The 16126-nt window shown below is 45.6% G+C and overlaps 1 protein-coding gene across 1 annotated transcript; it reads right to left on the reverse strand.

Annotated features, from left to right (window-relative positions):
- Positions 1 to 4703: 4703 nt before the first annotated feature.
- LOC146342962 (vomeronasal type-2 receptor 26-like) lies at positions 4704 to 15038 on the reverse strand. The gene is made up of 4 exons (XM_084808673.1): positions 14748 to 15038; positions 10430 to 10651; positions 9761 to 9887; positions 4704 to 7859 (listed from the first exon to the last, which is right to left on the reverse strand). The coding sequence occupies exons 1-4, from the start codon at positions 15036 to 15038 to the stop codon at positions 6958 to 6960; spliced, it is 1542 nt and encodes a 513-aa protein (XP_084664799.1). The 3' UTR covers positions 4704 to 6957.
- Positions 15039 to 16126: the final 1088 nt, after the last annotated feature.

Consider the following 16126-nt stretch of genomic DNA (forward strand, 5'->3'; position numbering starts at 1 on the left):
ATAGGGATGTCAGAGAATTCCGCCATGGATCTCGGTGAGGCCAAATGCCAGTGCATTCAGCCCCCCAAAATCCATGGCAGAATGAAGCCCCCCTGCCCCCTAACCCCACGAAATGGGCCCAGAATGGAACACCTACCTGCTGCTGTCCGTGCTGACTTGTGAATGGAGGCCGCATCTGCGGCCGCCATTCGCTTCTTCCAAGTAGCCGTGATAGGCTACATAAATACTTATGTAGCCTATCACGGCTAATGCAGGGATGCCATTTGCGTCCCTGAGGAAGCCGTGATAGGCTACATAACTATTTACATAGCCTATCACGGCTTAACTAAGGGAACGCAAATGGCGGCAGCTACAGCAGCTGCCATTTGCTTCCCCCCCGTTTTTTTGCCGTAATAGCCTACGTAAATATTTACGTAGGCTAAAACGGCAAAAAAAAGGGAACGCAAATGGCGGCTGCCATAGCCACCACCATTTGCGTCCGCTATTTTGTTGTTGTTTTTTTGCCGTCATAGGCTAAATATAATATTTGTAAATATTTACAAAGCCTATCACAGCAAAATACAGGGATGCAAATGGCGGTGGCTACGGCCGCCACCATTTGCGTCCCTGCAGGCTGCCCAGCGGCCAGATGTCCAGCTGCGGGCGGCCCCAGCTGACGGCTCTGCGGAATCTCCATGGAGCAGAGCTGGCCGGAGAAAATTTCGGGGGGAGGGACGGAGCGCCTCTCCCCCCACGAATGCCACCCTTCGAAAAGAAAAGTGACTTTTGTACATCCCTAGTTCTTGTCCTGGCTAGATGTTGTGAAATGGTTCCTCTTCACCATGAGCAGAATTCTGTGGTCATTCACTTTAGTTGTCTTCCATGCTCTTCCAGGCCTTTTGCTGTTGCTGAGCTTGCCAGTTAATTCCTTCTTTTTCAGGATGTTCCAATGTTCCAATGTTCAGGATGTTTTTCAGGATGTGTACTGGCCACTCCCACAGTTTTTGCTGTCTCTCTGATGGGTTTATTTTGTTTCCTCAGCTTAACGATGGCCTCCTTCACTCACATGGACACCTCTTTGGACCTCATGTTGGGAGTTCCGGTGAACAGCTACCAAATGCAAATGTAACACTCAGAACCACCTCCAGGCCTTTTATCTGCTTGATTGGTCATGGGGCACCCTGGAAACAGGCCACACCTGGCCATGCAGCTTCTTGTCAGCCATTTGTTCCATTACTTATGAGCCACCAACGATGGGGGTGTGCGTATGCCACTGGCTGTCCTTCCTGAATGGTTAGTGCCCCACTTTTGTCACACCCCTTGAATTACAGCTGAAAGTCCTGACTTTGCTCCCATCTGGGTCTGTTTCCTTTCAACTTCAATGTGGTTGTGTACAGAGGCCAACTGCCAAAACAATTATCCTTGTTCCAATATTTCTGGCCCTGACTGTAAACATTGACATCTGGGCATACTCCTCCCCCCAACCCCCGAAGTAATATTCAACCACTTAGTTTTTTTTCCCTTGCTTTCTAAATTCTTAAATAAAGGCACATTAGAGCAGCCTACGCGTTTAGTGTTTGGAAGCCCCCCCCCCAAATTCTGAAGTGATCCTTCTGTTTCTTTTCTGTCTTGATCTTCCCAAAACAGAAATCAAAGAACAGTTTTTTTCTTTGCTTGCTCTTGGCTCATCTTATCACCTCCACCATCTTCCAGTATTTCTTGAACTTTACCTCTCTTCCCTAAATGAAAATTAAATATAAAACATAAAAAACACCTTTATTTGCTTACGTAGTTCTGCTTTTCTTTTGCTCTTGCGTGTCTGTGTCTGTTTATGGGTGTTTGAACAGTGATGGCTTTAATGAGCCTTTCCCAGTTTCACTGTTACACCCAGGTGAATATGCATGACTTATGTCTCTGACAGTCTGACAAGGCTTGCAGGATCAACTAGGTTGGCCCATGCCTGTATGGAGTAGCTGGGCATGGTGGTTGTGACACCACCGGCCTCTTGCGTATGTACACCCCGCTGCCCTCATAGGTGTGTCTCTCTACATGGCAGCCATGTTCTACCACCCTTGCCTCAGTCCCTCAAGGCAGCTGTCACTTTGTGCAATCACTGTACCCTCTGGGCATGGCTGGAGCTCTCTTTCCAGGGAGGGGGAAGAAAAGTCAGAGGCTTCTCATGTCCTCAGCATGAGACTGCGGCACAATCTCCAGTTTCAAGGTCTGATGAGTGATGCACTGTTACTCCACCCCCTCTCCTGTTGTGAATTTTATTTCTATATCTGTCTTTCATTTGCCCTTGCTGTTAGCCCCAGGTCAGGAAAGCTGCAGTACCCCCCCCCTTGGTCATCCCCGAGAAAGGAATATGTCCTCTTGGCGGGCGTGACTTGGTTTGTATCTGCCTTTCTGTCCACAGACCACTCTTCCCTAGATAATATGCTCTGGTGCTGTCTGGTTTGTGGCCCCAGGCCGCTCTTCCCTACACAGTATGCCCCAGTGGGCAAGACGTTCCTCTTTGGCCCATTCATTTCCATTTATTTATTTATTTATTTACTTACTTACTTACTTACTTACTTATTTATTTCGTAGATCCTTGATTTCAAAAAGCAATGTAACTATTCCCATGGTCCCTGTCTGCTCTCCAGGCAGCTCTTCCCTATAGATGCGCTCATTGGCATGTAGGAGCGGTAGACCACAGGTCCTAACTGGCACAGTTGCTGTGTCTTCCTGCCTCTGTCAGAAGGCCACTGAGAGCCTGAGGTCAGCAGAGATGACCAACTGCATAAACTGGATAATTGATGTGCCCTTGCAGCACTCCCTGTTCCTTCAGGTCCCTAGAATCAGGTTTTCATTAAAACCTGTTCAAGTCTTGGCAGGAGTGGTCTGGCCAAGAAAACCCCAAACACTGAAATATCATAAAATACTTATTTAGTGTGTGTTAGAATTAAACAAAAGCAGATAGAAGAAAACAACCTCTTCCAGCCTGCCTGCCAGGTAGGGATGGCGGAGAATTCCGCCATGGATTTCAGTGAGGCCAAATGCACTGGCATTTCACCCCCCGAAACCCATGGAGGAACAGCCTTCCACCCCCTGCCCCCCCACAGAATCCCCCCCGGGACGAAGCTTACCTGGGGTGGATGTTCCGGCAGCGGCAGCTCCGGCGGCGGCTCCGGTGGCCGTGGTGGCAGCAGCAGCTGCTGGTCTCTTGTCTGGCTGCTGCGGACTCAAATGGCGGCCACCACACCATTTGCTTAGCTGCCTTTGCCGTGATAGGCTATGTAAATACTTACGTAGCCTATCATGGCAAGCAAAAAAACACACACAGCATACGCAAATGGCAGCTGCTATGGCGGCCGCCATTTGCATTCCCTTTTTTTCGCCGTTTCAGTCTACATAAATATTTACGTAAGCTATTACAGCGAAAAAAAGGAAACCTCAAATAGCGTAGCGGGCGCTATTTGCATTTCTTTTTTTTTCGCCGTAAAAGCCTACGTAAAGATTTACATAGGCTAAAACGGCGAAAAAAAGGAACGCAAATGGAGCCCACTACGCTATTTGCGTTCCCCTTTTTTTGCCATAATAGCTTACGTAAACATTTATGTAGGCTAAAACTGTGAAAAAAAGGGAACGCAAATGGCAGCCGCCATAGCCGCTGCCACTGGCATACGTGTGTGGTTTTTTTTTGGAAGGCTGCCCAGCGGCCGGATGTCCAGCTGCGGGAGGCCCCAGCCGGCAGCTCTTCGGAATCCCCATGGAGCAGAGCCGGACGGATCAGGATTTCGGGAGGAGGTGCGGAGCGCCTCCCCCCCACCATGAATCACCCCGTCAAAAAGGTAAGTGACTTTCGTACATCCCTACTGCCAGGTAATGTGCATATTCAGCCATAGAGAGGCTGAGGTGGTGATTCTTCTAAATAAACTTCTTTTGCACTTCAAAGAAACCTGCAGCAAAGATTAAGTATAGTGACCCTGAGTTTGCTTTGACTTTTGGGTAAAAGTCAAATTTCACCTGCACCTAGCACACAAGCCAGTGGGCCAAACTGCCTGGAAGTTGGGGGCTTCAATGCTCTCAAAGGGGGCTGGGAGGGGCCAAGGTGTCATGCACATGTGTTGAAACAGGGAGAAGTTTCAGCACTTTGCCTTGAGTGTTTCTGTGGAAAACATCAGACTTTAACTCCACCTAGCACAACAATCACTTGGCCAAACTGTCTAAGATTTGGCAGGTGGCCTCCCCTCCATGGGGCCAGAGAGGTCCCCAAATTTCATGTCTGTATCATGACAACCAAAAAAAGTTATGAACATTTGTGTTTTCCCATGCGAGTCAATGGGAGAATGCCAAAAACAGGCAATCCAGCTATCCGAACCTTGCTTTGGATTTGGATCTGAGTCAGAGCGGAAGGGGTCCAAATCTGTCCAAAGTGGATAGGGGTTGCTTGCTTCAGAGGATGTGCTGCAGCATCCAGAGCAGATCGAGGGGTCCATGCGCAGCTCTACTGCACAGTACAGATGGACGGACTTAGCCCAGTCTACCATCTCACATCACTCTCCGGATCCCACTGGTTAGCTATCCTACGTGAGTGGCCTCATTCCCCCACTCTGTGGACCACAGAGGCCTTTCACTGGATACTCGGCAGGCTCAGCCTTCAGAAGCTGGCAGCTATCAAGGTAGGATCGTGCCCTTCATGACCTTGTGTAAGGGAGAAGGACTGGACATGACACATGTCAGCCAATCAGTCACTTTATTTTAATATTGTTTTTCCATATACAGTGTACCCAAAATGCTTTACCACAGGGATGGTTGGACTCATGTCCCCGGCTTTGTCGGGAGCTTGCCAAGATGCCTCTGCCACTCACCCCTGTTCATGGTCATGCGTGGCTTCTAGATGGCCTGGTGAGCCACCACTGTGCACATGAAAGACAGCTCTGGAACGTTCATAAGTTTAACGTGGCATAATTGGAGGCCATAATGGGGATCTTTGTGCAACATTAAAAATACTGAATTTCTGAAGTGTCATCACCCCACCAACCACTAGTTCTCTCCTCCTTGCAATGAGCAGAGAACCAGGGGCTGGGGGGCGATGGATGGCTCTGCTTCCTGTTAAGTCTTGACAGGCGGCGGAGGAAGGAGTGGCCTGCCAAGCACACATTCCCCCTGTACATGTACTTGTAATGTACTTGTCCCCCCCGAAACATGGACTTCTCAGGCTGAAGCACAGACTCCTGCAGCTGCAATTTTATGCAAAATGGCAGCTCACTAAGTGACCAGGCTGCTGCTGGAAATGCTCGTCGGGCGCAGTGCTGCTCGGCGAGCAGGTTCATGTAAGTGTGGAGGCTTGGTGAGCTGGACTGGGGTGTGTGAGTGGGGGGGGGGAGTCTGTCAGGTTTCCCTTTGGCCCCCGCTGTAAGCTTCAGAACCCAAATCAAAACACAGACAAAAGGCTTCAATTCTCGGCTTTTGCTCCACTACTTCAGTGGGTCACACAGATGCAAAACCGTCAGTGACTCACAGTCTACAAAAGAAACACATTCAGGGAGTTCAAAGGAAAGCTACAAAAGTTGCCCACCATTTGAAGAAAAGGTCGCTGAACTATCCTAATTTAAGGGGTGGGGGGAAGATCTCCCTCTCTCTCATGACACCTCTAAGCACAGCTGTTGATGCCAAGCCAATCAGGCAGACGGCCTAAGCTCTGCCCCTGCCATCTCTCTCTAGGTTCTCCGTCTGTGCTGGCATCTAAGAATTCAGGTTCTCCAACCCCCAACCTCCCCCTGTTCGCTATCTCTCACAGGGCTGTGTGAGGAGGGGCCCTCTCCATCCAGCTGTGCCTCTGAAGCCTAGGAAACTTCCTCCCCCAGGTTTTGCAGCTCTTCCTCAGAATCTGAACTGCTCTGCCACTCTCTCTGCTCAGAGGCAACCCCAACATTGTCAGTCAGACACCACCCCCTTCCCAGACTCTCATGACATCCCTAGTTTGCAGTTAACCACAACCAATATGTTAGGCCTTTCTTTTCCAGCACTTTACCCACAAAGTCAGTTTGCATAGCAACAGTCCAAACAAACCTGTGCCTTGAAACATCTAGGAAGGATCTTCTACTTTCCAGTCTCCATTGGTGCTTTAGTAGCTCTCAGATCTGCACCCAGACAGTAGAATCGTTTCTCTGTCTTTGTCTTCCCCCTCCTGCTGGGCCCTCTCTCAGGACAAAAAAGAAGAAGAAAAGCCACTCCCTTTTCCAGCTCAGAGATACAGGACAAGCAAACAGTGATTATTGAAAGACTCAGCAGTCCCATTACATTGGACTCAAGTGTGTTGCAATTCAGTGACAACTAGGCATACCAAAGTGATGTGCCAGGTTTGTCAGCTGGGCCTGAGGAGCTGTAGATTAAAAGGGAGGCCCTTTCTCCATGATTGAATCATAGAGGGGGAGAGAGCACAGCCTGATTGACAGTTGGGAATTGTCAGTTTGGGGCCTATCAGTTGGGAAAAGGCAGTTGGCCTGAGAGAGAAAGGCAATGGTGGATTCAGTCTAAGCCTGTCCCTCTCCTACACCTATATAATTGAGTAACCCATTAAATGACCCCAGAAAGTGTAGAAAGTGTAGAAAGGAATTGTAGCAACTTTTTTCCTTTCCTACTTCAGTATGTTTTGGGTACTGTAATCCTTGTGTTATATCAGTAACTCCTGCCTTTTTGCCATTGCATAAATGAGCCCAATTTTGAGTATTTAAGGAATTATATAGCAATAGTTTAGAGATCAATTCCTTGTTGACCTCTGCCAGAATGCCCAAAGCAAGGCTTGTCTAGAAACACCTTTATTCTCTATTCTTCAGTGATATATGGAACTGTGGCATGCTAGTTGTTTTTGTTCGAGATATGCAAATTTCTTTGAGATTGGCATGTATGATTTCCTAGGTTGTATCCTAGGATGGGCCTACCATCCCCATTCCAGAAGACAAATATATGTAATAGGATTTTTAGACTCCTCTATTTGTTTCTCCTCATTAGTTGGTCCTTGTTGTTCAAGTCAGGCCTCATCAGAATAATGTAACATTTGGGGGGAAAGATACAACCCAGTAACCCAGCACTGGAGGCTAAGATAGAGAAGATCTCGACAGCTACCATGTATTTTCCTTTGGTGCTCAGGTAGGTTGGAACAAAAGACAACCATACGCTGCAAAACACCAGCATACTGAAGGTGATAAACTTGGCTTCATTAAAACTGTCTGGCAACTTCCTGGCTAGAAAAGCCACAGTGATGCTGATTAGGGACAAAAGTCCCATGTAACCCAGAACAAGATAAAACATGACGACAGATCCTTCATTGCATTGTGCTATGGTCTCTTCAGTCACTGAGTGCATGTCCAAATCTGGGAATGGGGAAGAGGTTGCCAGCCACACACCACAAATACCAGTTTGAATAAGGGAGCATGAAAGAACGATGGAGTCAGACACTCTTTTCCCCACCCACTTCCTCATGCGGGACCCAGGTTTGGTGGCCATGAAAGCTACAACCACAGTGATGGTCTTAGCCAACACAGAAGAAACAGCCACTGAGAAGATGATGCCGAAAGCTGGTTGTCGGAGCAGGCAGGTCACTTTCCCAGGTTGTCCAAGGAACAGCAAAGCAGAGAGGAAGCAGAGCAGGAGGGCGATGAGGAGAATGTAGGTGAGGTCCCGGTTGTTGGCTTTGACTATGGGAGTATCTTTGTGCTTGATAAACATTCCCAGCACCAAGGCTGTGATGAGGCTAAAAAAAATGGCAACAGAGGCTAAAGAGATCCCCAAGGATTCTTGATAGGACAGAAAAATGATAATCTTTGGAATACACTGATCGTGGTTCTTGTTGGGATATTGATGATCTTCACATTGGAAACAGTCATCCATATCTGGGTGGGAAAGGGAAGTGGTTCCGTTTGACTTGAAATGTACATGTTCATTAGGAGCACTGTTGTTATTGCCCTTGAGGTTTGAGCTGGCAAAAAGGGGGGCATGTTTCTTACTCATTGGCAGACTGATCCTGTGTTTGCGCATAACAATAAATCATGGTTTATGTTAAACATGGGTGATTGATTTAGGCATGAATTGTCTTGCAGAGGAGAAAACAAACTGTAGCTTGTTTTCCCTACTTTTGTTTTGTTTCTCCCCTGCCAAGTTTGCCAGCCTTCAAAGCAGTTGCATTTTCAACCTGCTCTTGCTAGGTGCCTCTGTTTCAGGGCAGACAGAAGTTCAAACAAGCCAGGGATAAGCCACAATTCTGGGTTCAGCCATCACAACCATCCACTGTTGAAACCATCCAGTCTCCGTAAGGCAAAAAGAGCCATGGGTTCTAATGGTTGTTTCTACCTTTTTATAGTGATGTACAAAACCCCTACCTTCCATCTGGGGGGGGGTTCGCAGCGGGGGAGGCGATCCATTCCTCCCCTTGGAATTCTTGTGGGCTGGCTCCACTCCACGGCGATTCTGCGGAGCTACTGGCTGGCTCCATATAGCCAGTGATATGGCCTCTGAGGAGGAAGGAATCCAGATGCAAATGGCGTCCAGTACATCATTTCCGACCGGCTATGAAGCTCTTAGGTTAATCTAAATGCAGCCATCAATGGCTATACAGACCCAGCCGTGGAGAGGAGCCAGCTTCAAAGCGGATTCTGGGGGGAGGCAGAGGGAGTGCCCCATTCTGCCTTGGACTCTGGAGGCCAGATTCCTTTGAATCCAGCCTCACTGGGGTCCGCAGCCGTTTTCTCTGACATCCCTACTTTTTAACAAACCATGCTTTGTTTGTGGGGACGGGGTCTGAAACAACAAGTCAAATTTCAACAAACCACACCATGGCTTAACATTACATATGAACCATGCTGAGGGAATTATGACACCTGTTGGAATTTTGGATTTCCTATTCTGTCATCAGTAGGGATGTCGGAGAATTTCTCCATGAATCTCTGGGAGGCCGAATGCCAACGCATTCGGCCCCCCAAAATTGGTGGAGAAACGTTCCCCCCCACCCACCCCGGGATGGGACTTACCTTGTGTGAATGTCCGTGGCGGTGGCGGCCGCCGCCGCCATTTCTAAGTAAAAAACAAACAAACAACAACAAACGTGATAGGCTATGTAAAGATTTACGTAGCCTATCACGGCTAGATTTTTAAAAAAACACCGTGATAGGCTACGTAAATGTTTACAAAGCCTATCACGGCTGACTTTGGGGGGGGGAAAAAAAGCATGTATGCAAATGGCAGTGCCCATGGGCGCCGCCATTTGCGTTCCTTATTTGGGCATGTGTAGTCTACATAAACATTTACGTAGACTACGGCAAAAATAAGGGCAGCGCTATTTGCGTGCTTCCCCCCCTCCAAAGTCAGCTGTGATAGGCTACGTAAACATTTACGTAGCCTATCACGGCTGACTGCAGGGACGCAAACGGCGGTGGCTACGGCCGCCGCCATTTGCGTCCTGGCAGGAGAAGAGGTTTCGCGGCCAGAGGGACGGGGCGCCTCCCCCCCCGGCCAGAATTTCTGGGGGAGGGACGGAGTGCCTCCCCACCACCACAAAGCAAGCATCGGGATCAGGTAAGGGACTTTCGTCCATCCCTAGTCATCAGGTTAACCCATATGTGAGATTATTATATTTCTAGTTATCTCCTTCCTTGAAATCTTTGAGATCCTCATTAGGGTGATACAGACCACTGCCTCACTAAATGGTCACATGCAAATCAGAGTAAATGTACACTTCATAAATGATCATTTGAATTAATGCTGTATGCTGGAATATATCATGCATCGTATCACCTACCTTTTTGGTATGAAATCTTCCCTTCTGGGCATGTAACACAATCATAGCAGCAAAATTTTTCCCCCTCCTTAATTTTTTTCCATTTTCCAGCCTGGCAGGAGTCGCTACAGAGAGAGAGGGGACACACCTATTGAAACAGGGAAAGGATTTCAGACAGGATGTTTTCTTTTTGTGAGTCAGTAGTTTTAGAAAAGGCAGTACTTTGACCGTTCTGGATAGAGGACATGGTGCATTCAGAATTCTGCTAGAATTGTCCTGAGCATGCCAGATATCATTTTTGTAGTCATTTGCTTGTCTGAGGAGAATTTGATGATCCGATCGATACATTTGATGATCTACTTGGCTTAGTGCTTCATTCCATAGAAAAAAGAATGGCCAACAGAGATCCATAGTCCAGTTTTGGTCCATGGATACAATTTATCTAGATCCCTCATGGCCTTAGGAAATTTTAACAAGACCTAGGAAATATTAACCATTTTCCCATTGTACAGAAAATATATAATTGTTTTTGCATGATGTGAATAATAGAGATATTCGGCAATTCGATTTCATCTTCCTTTGTCTTGCACACGACACCAGCCTGGTGCTGGAATCACTGCAGAACCTAACCCCCCATGACAATGGCAGTTGATGCAGTCATTCTCTATTAGTATAGCCTATAATCCACACCTGGTTAAAACGCCTGTTCCACACAATCATATCATCATTAATGATGAATTGTTGTTGTTCACTAGGATCCAGCCTTCCAATTTTCACTTTAAGGAAGGATTTGTTTGGGAACATAACCATGTTAGTTATATCAAATCCAGCTCCCACTTCTCTATTTTCATTAAAGGATACTGTTTCTCCAGCTGAATTGTTGAAATAAATTCCTTGAAGAAATGGATGGAGCTAATTGCAAGAGAAAAGGAAGGTGGTAGCAAAACGTTTTTGACACTCCATGCCCAAATTTAAAAACAAATGAACAACAACATGTGTTCCTGGATTATCATGTTTTTCTAGGGTCAGCTGGCAAATATCAAGAATGAAAATTCATGTGATTCACAGCAGTAGATTATACAAAATTTATACATGGTCATCTTTCTCAGTCTCCCCCCAAAATAAAAATAAAAAGCTCACTGTCTAATTTAATATTTGCTATGCAATTAATATGTTTATACCATTTTCATAATGCCCTTCAATTAAAAATTTCCAAGGCAGTTTACATCCTGTCATATATTTAATTTTAAAGCATTTTTATCCCACACTCAACTGTCTCACATAAGAACCATAACAAATGAAACAGAACATATCCTCTGGACATGACAGAGGGTTTAGAGGAGGGCAACAAAGATGATCAAGGGACTGGAAACAAAGCCCTATGAACAGAGACTGAAAGAACTGGGCATGTTTAGCCTTGAGAAGAGATAAGATAGGATAGGGGAGATAGGATAGCGCTCTTCAAGTACTTGAATGGTTGCCACAGAGAAGAAGGCCAGGATCTCTTCTTGATCATCCCAGAGTGCAGGACATGGAATAATGGGTTCAAGTGCCAGGAAGCCAGATTCCAACTGAACATCAGGAAAAACTTCCTGACTGTTAGAGCAATACGACAATGGAACCCATTACCTAGGGAGGTGGTGGGCTCTCCCACACTGGAGGTGTTCAAGATGAGGCTGGACAGCCATCTGTCAGGGATGCTCTGAGTTGTATTCCTGCATTGAGCAGGGGGTTGGACTCGATAGCCTTGTAGGCCCCTTCCAACCCTACTATTCTATGATTCTATGATACTAAATGGACAAGGGGCCAAGGCAGAAAAAGGAAAACTTCACACTCAGGCAACAGTTCTTAAAGTTAGAATAATCAATCAATAGCAGAGAACAGGAAAAGAAAGTACTATAAATGATGACAGCAGCGGAAATACACACAGATGCGCACACACACACACACACATAGACAAAGATACACACATGAACGGAATTAAAAACCTGTGGGAGTAAAAAGTTCTTCACCTGCAGGATAAACATTATCCAGGTGAACCTGCTGAGGGGAGGTGGGGGGTGAGGAAGCACCTAGGACTGCGGTGACTGCACAGAATCCTATGCACATCTAGACAGAGAAAAAAAAGTGAATGCTGGGAGTTCTAGGAATTTTTTCCCTGACTAAACATACCTAGGATTGCACCCTTAGATGGTTTTGGAAAGAGATTAGACTAACTCAAGGAGGATACATCTATCAATGGCTAATAGTTACGATGGCTATATGCTATGTCTCGTATCAGACGTACTCTGCCTATGTACACCAGTTGCTGGGGAACCTGAGCAGGTTTATGGGCTTCCTGGAAGCATCATTTTGGTCTCTGTGCAAAACTTTGCAAAACCACAGGAGTGTTGTAGTTGTAGCTGGTGCACCAATTCTTGAGGGAGAAAAGTGCTCCATATCAATAGAGAGCTTCAGCTATTGGGCAGTATAGAAATAAATAAATAAATAAATAAATAAATAAATAAATAAATAATATCACTGATGTTGCTTACACCTCTATTAACAGAGCTTCATCACTGAGCACTCCCAAACTGTGAAGCTGATCCTTCAGGGGGAGTGTAGCCCCAGGCAAAATACCGAGAACACCACATCCCTGGACAGACCACCCAACTCCCCTACACACATCAACAGTACTTCCATCTAGTTGAGACTGAGCTTTGATTCTTTTATTCCTAGCAGAGGAAGTCGGATACTGGGTCATCTTGTACCAATGTGTTCATGAAGGTAAAAACATTTCATTATGAAGCCATTACCTGCCAGGGCTGGACATCTTGAAGCTCAGGCTTTTCACGCCCTATAATTGTTCGGAGATTGGATCTAGATGAATACATGTTGTGTAAAGCATGTGCCACAGCATAGACAGCATTATAGATACTGTAACTATGTCCAGACATATGCATTTCAAAAACGGCTGCAGGAAGGGTATCTATCCTCTCCTCTCCAGTACATGTTTTATCAGTTTTCACTGGCACATTGGGATTTGGAATTGAACAGTTGAATGCTTGCTCCCAGAAGTCCTTGAGAAAACCATCTCCTTGTGTACTGTAAAATCTCAAGTTCTGAAGATGTGTCTGGAAGTCTGGAGGTTCATTGGAGTGAACTGCAAAGAAAATGGTGCCTTCAAATACTTCAAAATCCCAACCCCGTATCATGCCGGTTACTGAAAAATCAACCTGGGCTGTCATAACCCACACCTTTCCAACAGATGTGTTTTCCTTATACTCAGGTTCTGCTACAACAATTAAAGCGATGAGCCACATCAGAGTCATAGTTTCACCATAGACAACAAATGTTCTAGCTTTCGTATCCATGAAAGGTACATAAATACGTTGGGCCCTGATACCAAGTTCATGAAAGGCATGAAGATGACCTTGGTTTGGGATTCTTTCTCTGAAAGCTGAACAAATACCATTCTTGGAAAGCAATGGCTCCATGACCTGCAAGAAATGATCTCCACTGTCATCATCCACAACAAAGAGTCCAACCCAGGTCCATTCAAAATAATGAAATAACGAGAGAATCCCCATATACTGTAGGTTTTCATTTGTGACCATGCGATAAACAGGAGGGAACTTTGTTACCTCAATCTCTTCTGGGGCAAATGAGCCATATGTGAGCTAAAAAGGGAATGTATAGATATTTTAGAAATACATTAAGGAAAAAACTGTATATTTATGTGAATTTCTTTTCAATATTGTGTGAGATCAATTCCCCATTTGAATTTACAGTTTCAGTTAAAACTAGTAGGGATGTACGAAAGTCACTTACAGTTTCGTGGATCTGCTTCGCAGTGGGGGGGGAGGTGCTCTGTCCCTCCCCCCGGAATCCTCGATGGGAGGGAGGTGCTCCGTTCCTCCCCCCCGGAATCCTCGACCGGCCAGCTGTGCTCTGTGGCGGGTCTGTGGAGCTGCCGGCCAGGCCCAGGCCAGAGCTGTCCGCAGCCGGATTTCTGGCCGTGGAGGGCTCTGGGTAAAAAAACAACAAATAAACACATACGCAAATGGCGGCGGCTATGGCCGCCGCCATTTGCGTTCCTTATTTTTGGCCATCTTAGTCTATGTAAATATTTACGTAGACCATTATGGCAAAAATAAAGGGGAACGCAAATAGCGCCCGCTACGCTATTTGCATTCCAATTTATTTTGGCTGTAATAGTCTACATAAATATTTACATAGACTAAGATGGCCAAAAATTAGGAACGCAAATGGTGGCGGCCATAGCCGCCGCCATTTGCGTATGCGTTTTTTTAGCCTGCCGTGATAGGCTACGGAAATACTTACGTAGCCTATCACGGCCTCCGCAGGGATGCAAAAGGCATCCCTGCATTAGCCATGATAGGCTACGTATGTATTTACGTAGCCTATCACAGCATGAAAGAGGAAGTGAATGGCGGCGCTGACAGGAGCAGGTAAGTGCTCCGTTACGCGCTATTTTCGTGGGGTGGGGGCTTTGTGCCACCCGACTTTCATGGGTTGGGGGAGGTGGGGGCTTCGTTCCGCGATGGATTTCGGGGGGCCGAATGCACTTGCATTCGGCCTCACCGAGATCCATCACGGAATTCTCTGACATCCCTAAAAACTAGGGTATTACATGTCAAGACCTCTTCTGATTGAAATGTGGATACAGTTTCTGGGAAACATTCATGGGCAATTATTTCCTAGAAATCCCTGCATCTACCCTGTAATTATTTATTATATTTATTTATTTATTACATTTATTAATAGCCCATCTGGCTGGTCACCCAGCCACTCTGGGCGATGTACAATAACAGAACAGTTTAAAACAATAAAATTCTACATTTTTCTGTTCTTCCAGCTCTCTGAGCCCATTTTCCATTTGGCTTGTTTTCTACTCAGTCATCTCTCTCCTTCTTAGTAACCCATATAGTCAGTCCCAGAATATCAAGGTACTAGTGAGTTACATGTATGATTTGTGAATTCCCACTCCACCATGCAAAGATCTTACCTGTGGAATCTTGTAGAGACTTAAGATGTCTGCCATATGGAAGGAAATATCAGAGGCAAGTCCCCCAATAATGGACATTATATTTTTCTGGGTGCCACATGCATAGTTGGGGACAAATCTGTGTGATTTGAAAAGTAGATCAAGTGTGGTACGATATGTCATTCTCTCCTCATAGTAGCTGTCATAGATATGGAAACCAAGTGATACATTGGCCAAAATCTTGGGATTCTCATTGATTTTATTTATTGCAAATGCCAAGGCCAGGGTATGCTGGTAGAACTTTGTCACCATGCTGCAAAGAGAGTTATATACACTGCTTTCATTACTGAGTTTTTACCATGACTGTAATCATTATACTGCTTAGAAGTTTCATCTGGAAAATTCAAGGCTATCTAAAAACAATGTTGAAGTGTCACCTTCTGAAATTGGGAGAGGGGGACACTCATTATAGGAGAAAAAAAAAGATCCTGATAGTGAACAATTTAAAGAATATCTTTGTTAAGGACTGAATGAGAAACTGGTGTCCTATACACACCTGAAGCATTACAGCATGGTACATCTCTGTTTGGGCTCCTGGTTTTTAAAGGTATTTCAGGAAGGAAGGAAGGAAGGAAGGAAGGAAGGAAGGAAAGAAAGAAGGACACATGTTTACTGCTTACGTGGTCTGGAAGTGAAGGTGAGCAGTTTTGACATCGTTTCTGTACTTTTTGGTGCATGTGTACATTTATAAATGGCCTAACTCTTCTACGCATTTTGATCATAGAACTTCCTTCCTTTTTCAGAAGGAATTTCATTATTATAAGAACCATCAAGATGTGAGGCAATGAGAAGGTTTGTTTCATTTCACCCCCATTCTATAGTAATTAGCATTTGCTTTGTGGTTTAAAGTTCTTAATGCTTTTAACATATATTGCCCCAATTCTGCAAGGAGTGTATTTTTTATTTATTTTATTTATGTATTTATTTATTGAATTTATACCCCGCCTTTCTTCCTCTCGCAAGGAACCCAAGGCGGCTTATATTATCCTCCTCCTCTCCATTTTATCCTCACAACAACAACCCTGTGAGGTGGGTTGGGCTGAGAGTCTGTGACTGGCCCAAAGTCACCCAGTCAACTTTCATGGCTGAGTGAGGACTAGAACCCAGATCTCCCAGCTCCTAGTCCAACACTCTTGCCACTACACCACACTGGCTCTCCTTTTAAAGGAAAAAGGAAGAAAAGAAGAACACGACATTTCCCTCATTAAAGTACAAAGGTGATCTAAACCAGAATGAGAGAAGACAGGTAGATCAGTTGCTCTCAGTAACTTACATCATGATTTTATACTGAGAGCCCAACATGGTGTCCATGTATGGCCACCAGAGATTGTAACTCTGGT

This window comes from Heloderma suspectum, chromosome 6 (assembly GCF_057233095.1).
Source record: "Heloderma suspectum isolate Gila_16-S chromosome 6, 16-S_ref, whole genome shotgun sequence".
NCBI lineage: Eukaryota > Metazoa > Chordata > Lepidosauria > Squamata > Helodermatidae > Heloderma > Heloderma suspectum.